This window comes from Xenopus tropicalis, chromosome 4 (assembly GCF_000004195.4).
Source record: "Xenopus tropicalis strain Nigerian chromosome 4, UCB_Xtro_10.0, whole genome shotgun sequence".
NCBI lineage: Eukaryota > Metazoa > Chordata > Amphibia > Anura > Pipidae > Xenopus > Xenopus tropicalis.
In genome coordinates, this window is record NC_030680.2 from 14,468,011 (window position 1) to 14,483,097 (window position 15,087).

The window sequence follows — 15,087 nt, forward strand, 5'->3', positions numbered from 1 at the left end:
GCGGGATGGCGGGTCATGGAAACTCGGGGAGATTAGTCGCCCGCGAACAGGGAGTTTTGTCGCGGGCGACTAATCTCCCCCGTGTGCCAGAGCCCTAAGGGTGAAGACACACTGGGCTACTAGTAGCAGCTACTTTTTCAAGGCTACTAAACTCCAGAAAATACCCTGCCTTGGACAATACTGAGAGCTGCCTCTGCTAAAACACACAGAGACAATTATCAGTAAGGGCCGTGACACACAGGGAGATTAGTCACGCTGCAACAAATCTCCGTTGTTGCGGGCGACTAATCTCCCTGCAGTGCCATCCCATCAGCTAGAATATAAATTGCCAGTGGGATGGCATCCGTGGTGCCGCGATTTGCAGAAGGCGCCGAAGTTTCCTCTCAAGGCGCCGCATATGCCATCCCACTGGCGATTGCGGGGAGATTAGTCACTGTGACAATGGAGATTTGTTGCGGCAGGACTTATCTCCCTGTGTATCCCTGCCCTAAATGATCAGCATTGTCTTTTTTAGTAGCCACGACAAGTAGCTGCTTCTAGTAGCTCCGTGTGTTTTCACCCTAAATGATTATGCTGTGGGGACCAGTAGCTTCTAGTAACCTCACTGCATATAAACATTACATGTTATGTATAACATGTGTCTAACGGACATAGATATTCAATATGGTTGGTATTTTGCTGGCACAGATACGCACAGTAAGCCCTATCTGTGATGTGCAGGCTGGGGGTGGAGATAGCTGAGGCAGGGCCGAGCTGAACACTTCCTGGTTGTGTGGGGGCAGGTTGTAAAAGAGAGAGCAGGGCAGGCTGGGAGAGGAAAAAGAAAACTTTTCTGTTTGTCCCAAAACCTACTCAGTTAGAAAAAGCTTCATTTATACTAAAAGGCCGTTTCCTTGGGAGTGTGAATGGTGCTCGTATTTCACTTGAGGGAAAGAAATGAAAGTGAAAGGCAAGGCCTGGTGACTCCAGCCTCTCCCACAAGCTGAGCTTCCTCCCCAAGCTGCCCGACTGCGGCCTCTCACCATGGATCTGCAAGTCACGCTGCTCCAGATCTCTAACAAGCTAAATGAGAGTGAGCTCAGCAGCCTAAAGTTCCTGCGCCGGGATTTGGGCAAAAAGAAACTGGAGGGCGTCCGCAGCGCCACCGACCTGTTCAGCCTGCTGCTGGAACGGCAGGAAATCTCCGGGGAGAACGTCGACTACCTCATACAGCTGCTGGGCTCCATCAATCGGCATGATCTGGTGGCCGAAGTGGCCGATTACAAAACAAAATGCATTGGCAGCACCGGGGCCCCAGGGACACAGGAAAGAGGTAAGTTACATAGGGTTGAAAAAAGACCATCAAAGAGTCCATCAAGTTCAACCCTTCCAAGTAAACCCAGCACACACAACCTATACTTGCCAATCTATACACTCACATACATAAACTATATATACAACCACTAGTACTAACTGTAGATATTAGTATCACAATAGCCTTGGATACTATGCTTGTTCAAGAACCCATCCAGGCCCCTCTTAGGCTGATGTCAGACGAGGCGTAGGGCGGATATTTTCGGCAAGCGGAAAAGCGTTTCTCCACTTGCCGAAAATATCTGCCCTACGCCTCATCTGGCATTAGCCTTATAGGCATTAACAGAATCTGCCATTACCACATCACTAGGAAGGGCATTCTCCAACCTCACTGCCCTCACCGTGGAAAACCACCTACGCTGCTTCAAATGGAAGCTCCGTTAAAGTGGGCATTTTTTCTCTGGGGGGAGGGTGGGATTTGCAAATTTGAAAATCGGGGGCAAGGTGCAGAGTGCAGCTCACCTGAGTACAAATGCACCCCAGTTTGTACGTTCTGAATGAAACACAAATGAGGGGTGCTTAGGGGACCCTGCCTCCATCCCTCTCCAGTATGCACCACTTCATTCTAAAGGTGGCCATACACCTACGGGTGGGCGATATCGGGTGAATTTAGGCTAATTCGGTTGTTTGGCCCTGGGGCCAAACGATCGAATTAGAATGCCGGTAATAGGCGCAGTCGGTTCAGGGGACCGCATCAACAAGCCGATGCGGTCCCCGATCCGACTACATTTTTTAACCTGCCCGAACGATGTCGGTCGGGCAGGCCCATCGTTTGTGCTCCTACATGGGCCGATAAGCTGCCGAATCACACGCTCACGACCGGGGGCCCCTGGACCTCCAGTCCGATTCTGACCAGGCCCAATTTTGCAAACTGAGCCCTAAATTGGTCTGTGTGGGAGGATCTGAGATAAACCGTCCCAAACTGAATTACCCTGGCTAGAATCAAATAGAACCCAACATGCCCATAAATGATTTATGTAAGACCAACTGCATAGATCTAGTGGGCACATCTACCATTACACCAGGGGCACACTAATCCCAACCAGTATGTACAGGACTCCCTAGCACCTATAGCATTCCTCAGTGCTCCTGATGGGGCATGCAAGGGTACACCCATACGTTGCCCATGCCAACCCTTTATATGTATATAGAGAGGTGCAACTCTTTGCTCTCCATTCTCGGATAACTAAAAGTAGCACTACACAGAGTCAGTAAAAGACTGGTGGTGGGGACAGCATAGTTCCCTTAAAACGTTCCAATTTGGCCCCCTCCCACTAAGGGTGAAGACAGACACTGCGATTGGTCGCCGCAATTTTACAAACCTCCAGTCACAGCAGATAGCAAGCTTGTAGGCGATCACATGGTACTAGTCACATTCATTATAGCTCTCACAGTTAGTCACTGCGACTGGATATTTTAAAAGTCACCCCGTCTATCTTTGCCCTAAAGAAAATGGCCCAAGACGTAATCACAGGCGCAGTTATGTAACTAGGGCCGCCATCAGAACTGACTAAGTTAGCAGTGCCCTCCTCCTAAGACTGTCACCAGCTAACTAACGGAATGCCCCCCACAAAAAATGGCCTGAGTTTACTTGGCCCTGGACACACTTCATTTTTCTGAAACCACACCCACAATCCATTTAAATCCTGCCTACTTCCTTGCAAGCCCCACCCCTTCCCTGACCCATGAATTGCACATTCTTGTCTCTTGGGGCTCTCTGCTGTTAATGAGCCCCTGACTCTGATACCCCCTGTACCCCCTTGATGGCAGCTACAAACATAACATTTTACCCCATTACACCCCATCATCCTAACCATCCCCTGCCCCTCAGCGGCTTCCTGCGGCAGCACTGCCCCATAGCTGATGGCCTTCCAGTGGGCCCAACGGGCAATTCAACCTCAGTAACTTGAGGGTCGATAACTTGGGGATGGTGCCTTTAACTATAGTTTCTTTCATTACTGCAGATTCATTGGACTACGCCTTTGATGTCATATGTGATAACGTTGGGCGAGACTGGAAAATGCTGGTGCGGAGGCTGGGTGTCTCGGATGTTACAATCGACCGCATCGTTGGGGCAAATCCAAACAACATGCGGGAGCAGCTGTATCGGTGCCTGAGGAGCTGGAAGGACAACATGGGGGAGCGTGCCAATATGGAGAACCTGCTCCAAGCACTGCTGAACTGTAAAATGAAATTAGTCCGGGATAAGGTTCTAGAAAAGCAGAGCTCAGGCCATTCATAGGCAGCCCCTGACCAGTCTGGACATAATGTGATAGGCCAGAGGCAACTTCCCATTATGACACATGGGAGGGGCCTAACATATTTTGAAAAATTGGCTACAATGATCTGATTGGCTGGTATAGACAAGCTAACTTATGCACCTATGTCTTCTAATGTGTTTCAGAGTGCCCCATGGATATCACTCTATATCGTGGGCCCTAGGAGGCCCAGTCAGGCACTAAATGAATTATTACCCAAGTTACCATTAAGGTTACAGGTACCTGTAAATATTACTGTTACATAATACATAGGTGCCGTTACCCCTAGCAACTACCTGGATCTTCATTCTCTAAATTCAAAGTTAATTGCTGTGCAGTTGGGTACCCATGTTAGTAAATAAACCCTGTACTGACTTACCAAAGCAACTGGAACGTGGGGGCCCTATTTATAAAACTTTTTTCTTCTTGATTTTTTTTCCGGTTTGCCTAGTAATAAAAATCTTTCATAAATTCTATGAACATTTGCAGATTCCCAGGCATTTCTATTTTCTGTTTATAAAGAACTTTGGAATCATTTTTAGTCTCAATTTACATGAAATTTGTTTCTCCAAATCCTTATAATCTCATCAGAGCTGTTGAAAGTCTCTAAAATTCCGTTTCAGCAACATCTTTACTTCCCTGATGGATATTTACCCACTTTATCAGAACTTCCCTGGCTGCCGGAAACATGTTGCTGACATTCGGGAAAGTTTTCAGCGCTAACACCCAGCCAGCAAACACCCCATCCAAGCACGTCCCAGCCCAGTTATACCAAAACCCCACCCATGATCCCTTATTGGGGCAGAACAGTCCTATTGGGTTTATTTAATGGTTAAATGATTCCCTTTTCTCTGTAATAATAAAACAGTACCTGTACTTGATCCCAACTAAGATATAATTACCCCTTATTGGGGGCAGAACAGTCCTATTGGGTTTATTTAATGGTTAAATGATTCCCTTTTCTCTGTAATAATAAAACAGTACCTGTACTTGATCCCAACTAAGATATAATTACCCCTTATTGGGGCAGAACAGCCCTATTGGGTTTATTTAATGGTTAAATGATTCCCTTTTCTCTGTAATAATAAAACAGTACCTTGTAATTGATCCCAACTAAGATATAATTACCCCTTATTGGGGCAGAACAGCCCTATTGGGTTTATTTAATGGTTAAATGATTCCCTTTTCTCTGTAATAATAAAACAGTACCTGTACTTGATCCCAACTAAGATATAATTACCCCTTATTGGGGGCAGAACAGCCCTATTGGGTTTATTTCATGGTTAAATGATTCCCTTTTCTCTGTAATAATAAAACAGTACCTGTACTTGATCCCAACTAAGATATAATTAATCCTTATTGGAAGCAAAACAATCCTGGGTTTATTCAATATTTGAATGATTTTTAGCAGACTTAAGTCATGGGGATCCAAATTACAGAAGGATCCCTTATCCGGAAAACCCTGGGTCCCGAGCATTCTGGATAACAGGTCCCATACCTGTACTAAAGTATAGGCTACTAGCAGGTTCTCCAGTCTTCTGCCGTCTGTCAGTGGGGTGTTTAGTGCAACATCTGCAGGATCTGATTGGTTGCTGTGGGTTACAAGACCTCTATATCAAACTAAAAGTTCAACACTTTAATTGTATAGGCTGAAATCTCCACAATATCCAACCCCATTTATTCCCCCTTGAATAAACTCTCAGTGCCAAGTCAGAAGAAACTGGAAGGAAAGCCATAGCCCCATTATTCCACAAGAGGGCAGCAGTTATCCAGCATCTACTCAGCACTTAATTAAACAACAAATAATAAAGCCAAATGATGCTTCTCATCCTTTATACAGCGCCAGCGTGTTGTGCAGCTCGTTATAGGGAATGTGCAATTATTCACACCAGCGCCTGTCCCAGTGGAGCTTACTGAGGATCCGAACCCAACCCTGTCCCCAAAGCGTTTCAGCAGCCAGAAATAAATTCCATATTTAGCCATTCTACCCAAATCCCTGCATTTTTCTTAATGCACCAACACCCTGTAGAATGAATTCAGTTTTCAACGGTTACACGGCTCCCCTGTAGCAAACTATCATTATAATATAGTGCTACTTATTATACTCTTGTGTTAAATATAGTCTTTTTCAGGCACAGCCTGTCCCTGATCCATAAAGCTTACAATCTAAAGGCACAGGGAGATTAAAGGGGTACTGCTAAATAATGCTTTATTTGGAAGCAGAGGTGGCAGTTAGCATGGGGCAGCAGGACTATCCCCTGCACAATAATATCTTTAGCCAGAGCAAAATCCCCCTTGTCTCTATGTTGATAGGAGTGGGTTGTACCATGAATTGTAACCCTATGAATTCTAGGAGTAATGTAAGAAATAAAGTGTCCCTATAATAAAATGGTGTCAGAGCTCACGCCCATGTAATAACCAGCCCTTCCTTTTCGTTCAGTCGGCCGGTGGAAGTGGACAGGTCATTAGTTTAGTATAAAGGAGGGACGGCAGAAATTTGGGGGACACCCCTAAGGGGGCAGATACAGCCCCATACAAACTGCTTTACATTTATTCAGAGGGTGAATTTTATTTCAAATCAGGGTGTCCCTTTAACTTGCTCCTGGTTGCAAAGACCTTGGGAATCTATCCCAGTCCTCTCGGTGTCAAAGTCCAGTCCAGGCCTTATTGCCCCTCCCACTGCTATACGCTCCTGTCTGTATATAACCCTGATGTCATCCGAGTGATGTCAGACCCAAGCCCTAATGTACACAGCCCTTATCTTAGGAGAATGAGTAGTGGAAAGGTAAAAGCGCAAGGGTATAACCATACAGATGGAGCTTCATGAGACTATTAGGTTGCCTAGTTACTTTGAAAATGCAAAAGTGCTCTTTTGAACACTTTTGCAATTTATATATTTTTTTTTTTTCTAGATTTGATAATACTAGCAGTTTTATTATGAATGTGTAAGCTAACTGCCCCCCCCCCTGCAGTTCTGCCTTCAGAGCTAGAAATAGGAGCAGGCAGTAAAGGTACATGCCTAAGACGTAAACAAAGGGGGGCACTGGGCATATACCCCTTTCCTTTTACCCCTCGTTTGGCTTTCTGCAACTGAATGCAATGCATGAAGCTTAACCTCCCTCTCCACACTTACACTGGGCCTGGCACTGCTGCTCAGTTTTATCCTCCCTGTCAAGAGGATAGATCTGAGCAGGGAAACACTAAAAGGCACTTCCTGCTTCAGTAAAATAAGCTTTTGCTGTTCTGGCTGACCCTTGCGCTGAGTGAACAGCAGGGGGCACTCAGGTTACACTTAAATCTAGATTATAAAAAAAAAAAAGTGCCCAGAAGAGCAATTTTGCATTGTTATACTGTACATATGTCACACAGGTCTAAAGGTGCTGGACTACAGCTCCCAGCATGCTGAGCAAAATGTGAAATGTGGGAACCATATCAGCTGCTTTCCCTTGGGTCAATGGCACAACATGGAGGTAATATGAGTTGGCAGTGAATATGGTTAGTCACGTGCTCCATGCCTTACTGATCAGTAAATGCCTATGGCCTGTGTCATGCCCAAGAGTTTCCTTTCAAAAACACATTTAATGTTGATTTACAGTATTTAAAGCCAGGCGTATCCAATAGTAATCTGGATAGGTGCCTGGACGGAGAGAGCAGCTGGCCAAAAACAGCAAACTTGCCGCTGCAAAGCACTGTGGGCCTTTCTGTTACTTTGGGAAAGTGCTTAAATGCAAGCAGCAAGGTGACCTGTGCAATGACTGAAGGGGGTTAAAGGGGAAATCTGCTCACAGTTTGTTGCTGACCGGGCAATTACTGCCAGTTGAGCTACAAAATGTCACCACTGCACCAAAGCCGTGACACCAGTGGCGCAACTATCAGGGGAACATTGACTGCACTGGGGGCCTCTCCCCTACTGGGCTACCTGCAGCCAAGTGAGGCCTGCAATGCTGCAAACTGATGGCATGGGAGGGGGGGCAGTATTAAATTTCCCCAGGAGCCCATAAGCCACTGGGTGCCAACTCATCAGCTGCTTTCTATTTCCTCCTTAATGAAATCAGTTACTGATATAAATAATAACCCTCCCAATTACACATTGTTTTTCTCTCTCCGGCACTTAACTTCTTTGTTGCAAAATAACGATCCATAAAAGGATCCTCCCACTCCCGTGTCAGTTTCAGCGCCTGCCAGCCATACATCGGCTTGTCGGAACCGACGGCTGCTAATTGTACCACGTTGATTGCAGCCATTGTTATTTGTGGATGTTCTCTGATTAGAAACAGTTATGGGATAAAAAGCCATTGTCTGTGCTACTAACTGTCTGCCCCCCTAATCCTAAATGGCGGCTCAAGGGAAAGGATGTAAAAGGGCAATATTTACTGATATATATATTCCAGTTTGGGAATGTTCCTGTTTTGAACGTGCCTAGCACCCCCATCACCACCACCATTGTGCCCTAGGCATATGCCTCTCCTGCCCACCCCCAGTTCCAGCCCTGTTACCTCTGCCTATGCTTATAGGTTACATCTCCCCAAACCATTTGCAGATTTTCAGACACCCACACAGTAAGGAATTCCATATATTTAGCTTGTGTGGCCCTGATTCTGATTTATATGGTGCTTTATCTATATTTGAGGTTCATTTCCTAGAAAAGTTATTGGAGATGGGAAGACAATGTGGTTACACTTGGGGAAGAGGATTTGCGAGTAGCCTGGAATATCTAGGTCCAGCTCATCCATGAGAAGAAATGTAACAGGAATCTATAAATAAAGGATTTGATGACAGAGAAAGACCAGTTTGTCCAGCCAGTCGGCCCATGCATTTGGGCTTTTACGTGGAAAAAGTATGGCGTGTTTATTTTCTTGTATATGTTCAGTAACATCTACGGGAATATGTTATTCAGCATACACAGCCCTCTTTATTTGCCTTTGTGTGTGTTATATATGTGTGGGCAGGCACAAACTAGGATTAAAAATAGGCCCTTGCATTTCAAGTACACAGAGGCCCAAACAGCCCCCACCAGCCCAATAAATAGTGACTGCCTATGGCACCTTACAGCCCCCCTGGCATTCCCAGTACCCAGAGGCACAAACAGCCCCCCCCCCCCAGCCCAATAAATAGTGACTGTCTGTGGCACCTTACAGCCCCCCTGGCATTCCCAGTACCCAGAGGCACAAACAGCCCCCCCCCCCAGCCCAATAAATAGTGACTGTCTGTGGCACCTTACAGCCCCCCTGGCATTCCCAGTACCCAGAGGCACAAACAGCCCCCCACCAGCCCAATAAATAGTGAGTGTCTATGGCACCTTACAGCAGCCCCTCTGGCATTCCCAGTACCCAGAGGCACAAACAGCCCCCCAGCCCAATAAATAGTGACTGTCTGTGGCACCTTACAGCCCCCCTGGCATTCCCAGTACCCAGAGGCACAAACAGCCCCCCCAGCCCAATAAATAGTGAGTGTCTGTGGCACCTTACAGCCCCCCTGGCATTCCCAGTACCCAGAGACACAAACAGCCCCCCAGCCCAATAAATAGTGACTGTCTATGGCATCTTACAGCCCCCCTGGCATTCCCAGTACCCAGAGGCACAAACAGCCCCCCCACCAGCCCAATAAATAGTGAGTGTCTGTGGCACCTTACAGCCCCCCTGGCATTCCCAGTACCCAGAGGCACAAACAGCCCCCCCACCAGCCCAATAAATAGTGAGTGTCTATGGCACCTTACAGCAGCCCCTCTGGCATTTGCTTGAACCCACAGATTGCCAGTCCGGGCCTGCTGTGTAGGAGCTAACATGGTGCTTTGAGAGAAAAGAAAATATTCTTTAGAGACTCTGCCCCTTAGTGAACAAACTAAAGGTGCCCATCCGCGATGTCGCCAAGTGAGCGGATCTTCTCCCAATATCCCCCACCTACGGGTGGGTGATATCGGGAGAATCCAGGCTAATTGGGGCCAAACGATCAAATTATTACGGGGGGTATAGGCAAAGTCGGCTGGATTAACAAGCCGATGTGGTCCCCGATCCGACTAGATTTTTTAACCTGCCCGATCGAGATCTGGCCGATTTCAGGTCAGATATTGGTCAGGCAGGTCCATCGGTAGTGCCCCTACACGGGCCAATTAGCTGCCGAATCGGTCTAAGGGACCCATATCGGCAGCTAGAATGGGCCCGTGTATGGGGACCATCTCTCAACACGGAAGCCCACTGTATTGTCTTTAAAATCCGTAACTGGCTAGTACAGTGTCTCCAGTAACACTTAGGGGGTCAGTCCTCTCTTGTCTTTATTCTATGCTATATTCATGAAGGGCTGGCATAGGTGTCTCTGTGCCTGTCGTTATGTTTAATTTAGACATGCAAGTTAAGGTGGCCAAACACGGGCAGATTTTAGCTACCAAATCTCAATCAGGCAAGTTTGATTTTCCATTGGATCTTGGACTGCTTTGGCTCATTGATGCGTTCCTTGCTCTGATGGTTCCTATGGGCATATCGGGAGAAGATCCAATTCTCACAACATGAGATCATAATGTGTATGGCCACTTTTAGGAAGCACCAATGGGCTCAGCACGCAACAGAGCTTACTACTTAAGGTGGCCATACACGCTAAGATCCGCTCACTTGGCGAGGCCGCAAACACGGTCCCTCGAGTGGATCTTAAGGTATACGGGCACCTTAAGGCCCCTGCCACACCGGGCAATTTCTCGGACTGTGGATGCACACTCTTTAAAGACGGAGCTATTACATTGGGTCAGGTGCAGTCACACTGAGCAAAATTCGATGTAAAACTGCAAATGCGAGCAGCATCACGCTAAATTCCCCTTTATCTGCCTGAACCTGGGCTGGCGCAATAACTCTGGGTAGGATTTTTTAAGCATAGGGGCGGATTTTCAGTCTGTGTTTATCCACAGGCCGAAAATCAGCGCCGTGTAGCATCAGTCTAAGGGTAACTTAAATGGCAGAGCTCTATTTTTGGGTTAATAATCACAAAGCTGAGAAAAGAGCAAACATCCAGATTTACACATGAACACAACAGAGTCTCACTATAGAACTGCTGCTCCGACAGTTTTACTGCAGGTAACTTGAAAGAGCAGAATAAGGTTCCCCGCAGCAGTGGCACAGAATTCCTAACATTCCCCACATTCCCTGTCTTTTGGAAACACAAAGTTCAAATAGGCCAGCACTCTGCGTGGCTACCCTACCCGTGTTGTTCTTTTCTGTTGTCTGCTGGGACCCAAAAATAGTGTGTCATTAAGGCTGGTCAGAAAAATGTAGTAAAATAGTCTGTACCAGCAAGAAAAGCAGCTACCGAGAGTCCAGAGGCATTCACAGGCCATAAACTAAATTACCCAATATAAACAATACATTGGAATTACCAGTATCCCCTGCAGTTGCACCCCCTGCCCCCACTGGTGTTCATGCCACTGCCATTAGCCTACCATAACTCTCCTTTATAGAATAAACAATTCTAAGCAACATTTCAATTGGTCTTCATTATTTATTTCTTATAGTTTTTGTATTATTTGCCTTTTTCAAATGGGGGTCACTGACCCCGGCAGCGAAAAAAACTATTGCTCTGTGAGGCTACAATTTTATTGTTATTGTTACTTTTTATAACTTTTTTTCTATTCAGTCCCTCTCCTATTTATATATCAGTCTCTCATTCAAACCACTCCCTGGCTGCTAAGGTAATTTGGACCCTAGCAACCAGATAGCTGTTATAACTCCAAACTGGAGAGCTGCTGAACAATTATTGAAATAATTTAAAAAAATTAAGACCAATTGAAAATCGTCTCAGAATATTACTTCCTACATGCCAAATATAACAAGGAAGACCTCAGTGGTGTATTTAACTTGTACATGGAACATATTTCCAGCGAGAGGACACGCTTAGGATACCGCTTTCTCGCAGCGCACGATTAGGACAATTCATTGCTTCGGCAGCCACAGGGGATAAAACAAATTTCTATACAGATTCATTTCTAAATGGAAGCAGACAGTAATTACATGTGCCCTCTGGTCTCGGCTTTCTTCTGCTTTATCTCCAAAGCGGCGACTTCTTGCTCCGGCTTCCTTTCCATGCACAGAGGAAGCAAGGTCACGTCTATTTGGGAAGAAGGGATGATCCAGAGTTATTGGCCAAACTGCGTTCTCCCAGTCCATCTATGCATAGATTTTCCAGCTCCAAACACTGTAAGAGGTAAAAAAAATCACATTAAACTCACTCAAAACGTGACCGTATCATTATCTCTAACAACATTCAGTCGGCCGGCTGTTATATCCAACTATGGCAGCAGGCAGGAATTTCTCAGGCTCTGTGACAGCACTAATGGTAGGAATGAAGATGAGGAGGAGGGGGGACCCCCTCTTCACAATAATCAGCATATGTGCAAAGACTGTACTGTGAAAGCCCCAATGGGGTAGGAGAGCTGTGGCTGTACCTGACCCCCAAAAAAAGTTCTTCAGTGGGCCAGACATGCAAAGTCCCTGTTGAGGGCAGGGTCGGACTGGGCCGCCAGGACACCTGGAAAAATCCCAGTGGGCCCGGCTCTAGTGGGTCCTGGCGGCCCAGACCCGACCCTTGCCGGCGCTCCCCCTGCCTTACTGTTCCTCCCCTGATGCTTTAAATTTACGCACTCGGAGGACGTCAGGTGGGGGCCCCTGCAGGGGGGGGTTAGGGGGACGTGGCCGGCCGGGGCACCTGCAGGGCCCCTGAGGCGGGAGCCCCGGTGGGCCCTTCACTCCCCAGTCCAACCCTGGTTACTAGGGGAACCCCCTAAACAACCCCATCCTCTCATACCTGCCTCTGTTAGTGTACAGTGGACGGCAATATTTAAGGTAGGAGAGGGGCTGAAGGAGACTACTATACAGCAGATTCTGTAGACTGGGACCCCCGGTCGTTACGTCACTGTAGATGGATGGACAAGAGGCAACATCAGACATAAATCTGGTGCTGGTTGCCTGATAGTAATGCAGTGGCATAAATAAGGCCTTGCAGGGGTCCAGGGATTTTAGGGGGCCCCTGGCCCTAACTGTTTCCAAAATCACGCTGCCTAGACTAGAGATAAAAAATAGTCCCTGGCATTTTCAATACACAGAGGCCCAAACAGCCCCCCCCCCCAGCCCAATAAATAGTGTCTGTCTGTGGCAGTGGTTCCCAACCTTCCTAATGCCGCGACCCTTTAATACGGTTCCTCATGTTATGGTGACCCCCAACCATAAAATTATTCCTAAGACCATCGGAAATATGTGTTTTCCGATGGTCTTAGATGACCCCTGTGAAAGGGTCGTTCGACCCCCAAAGGGGTCCCGACTCACAGGATGAGAACCGCTGGTCTATGGCATCTTACAGCAGCCCCTCTGGCATTTGCCAGAACCCACAGATTGCCCCTGGGGATAAGGAACCAACCTTAAGCTGTTACTCAAAACTCAGACCACGCTAAACATTTTTTAAAATGAATATAAACGAAGGGGAGGGCCCCAAAGGGCCTCTGCAGGGGGCCCCCAAAACTCAAGTTAAGGCACTTCAGTGCTGTGCTCTGAACCTTGCACCCTTGAAGACCCCACACTGCACAAACCATTGCCCCAAAGGCAGCTGGGAAGTGCATGGTCCCTAAAGGGTAGAATTTTGCACCCCATACTGCTCTTGCTCCTGGGGCAGTGGTACTTGAGTTCTTTTGAGCACGCATTGGATTTACACTGGAGCCATCCCACTTCTCCCATCAAAAAACTATTATTTCTGCAAGCACAGCCTACATTTATACAGAGGGAATGCTGCCTGCAATGGCTGCAGTCTCCCACAGTCCCTGGTTGGCTCTGCATAGGAACTGTCACAGTGCCAAAATGCCCCAGGACGTTCATTACTGATTTAAAGCCAATGAATGTCTGAATAAACGGTCTCATTTGCTACAGCTGCAATATTTAAAGGGGACAAATTGTTTCAAATAAAAATGTCCTAAAATATTCTTAGAATGTATTTTTTTTTAGTTGATGGTTGGACCCCCCTAGGGGCCAATAGCAGTAGAAAGGGTGTTTAATCTAAAGGCAAAGGTAAGATTATTGGTGTGTCAAAGGCGTGGTTCACCCTTAAGATAACTTTAAAGATGTTACAGAATGACCTTTTCCTAGAAATTTTGCATTATTGATTCATTATTTTTTTTAATTTAATTTACTTTCTTTTTCTAACTCTTTTCCGCTTTGAAATGGGGGTCTCAGACCCCAGCAGCCAAAAACTATTGCCATGTAAGACAACTATTTTATTGTTTTCATCCTTATCTACCTATTCAGTTCCTTGACTATAGTTATTCCAGTTCCTTGTTCAAACTAATGACTGGTTGCTATGGAAAATAACACCCTAGCAACCAGAAGAGTGAAAATACACTGTTTACATCAGGGGTCCTCAAACTTTTTAAACAGGAAGCCAGTTCACAGTCCTTTAGACTGTTGGGGGGCCTCTGGCTACTACCTGTCTGCCTAAGCGTGGTCCTTGGCCCCGGTGCATCACGTCACCGGCTGGCGCTAATGACGCTGGGACAACACTGAGGCAGACAGGTAGTAGCCAGGGGTGAGGACACAACGGGGACTGGGTAAATGACCTATGTCTTGAATGATCATGTGGAGAATATTACAATGATAATTTTGATATATATATATATATATATATAGTGAATAATGTACCCCCTATTGTAAAATGTAAGGGTATTATAAGTCACCGAGGAGTTCCATGACCATATATGCTTTTATACATGTCATGAAACTCCAAGGTGACTTCTAATAGCCTCATATTTTTCAGCAGGGGGAACATTATTTATTATAATACACAAGTTTCAATGAGTCATGTGACAGAAATTACATCACTAAGCTCCCATTATAACCAATGACATCACTAAGCACTGTTAATAAGGGTATAATATACAGGATATACATGCATCTTATGTATAATATATAAATATATTATTCAACCCCATTAGTCAGAAAACCACCCTTCTTATTCCTTTAGTTCTGAGCAGGATTATAAAATGGAAACAAAGTCCAATTATTTTTGCATGGATATCTGGTTGCTGTCGCTAGCATTTTTGTCAATCATCTTGGGGGAAGCTGTAACCACACGCGCCAAGCCTGTTCCAAACGTTCTTCTCGCTGATTCTGTCCATTGATGACACGATGAATTAAAACGGACAATGAGGAACGTGAGAAGTTGGCCGCAAAAGCTGCCTGTTTATAGCAAATGGTAACTTGTTAATAATATCAGCCTAAAATATCACTTTGGCCCAACAAACAGAGCAACCACAATAGCTGCACCGTGCCAGGAAAGGAATGGGTTCTACGGAAATGATAAATTATTTAGAATTTTGCTTTGGCAGAGGTACGGCTGGCAGCAATTCTCTAACAATAGAAATAGCAAACCTAGTGGGTATGTACAGAGGGTTTTGTGGGAAGATATTTTCATATTAAACTTGATCAATATAGGAACTGTTGGGCAAATATATGCA

The 15,087-nt window shown here is 46.0% G+C and overlaps 1 protein-coding gene across 1 annotated transcript; it reads left to right on the forward strand.

Annotated features, from left to right (window-relative positions):
* The first annotated feature begins 730 nt into the window (after positions 1–730).
* Positions 731–4,146, forward strand: fadd (Fas associated via death domain). The gene is made up of 2 exons (XM_002934068.5): positions 731–1,312; positions 3,318–4,146. Exons 1-2 carry the CDS (start codon positions 1,024–1,026, stop codon positions 3,593–3,595), a joined length of 567 nt encoding a protein of 188 aa, XP_002934114.2. The 5' UTR covers positions 731–1,023; the 3' UTR covers positions 3,596–4,146.
* The last annotated feature ends 10,941 nt before the right edge of the window (positions 4,147–15,087 follow it).

Bases quoted from the DNA above. Each gene is read 5' to 3' on its own strand.
- fadd (XM_002934068.5), top strand. From the start codon at position 1,024: ATGGATCTGCAAGTCACGCTGCTCCAGATCTCTAACAAGCTAAATGAG. The intron at 1,313-3,317 runs GTAAGTTACATA...TCATTACTGCAG, and splicing joins CCCAGGGACACAGGAAAGAG to ATTCATTGGACTACGCCTTT.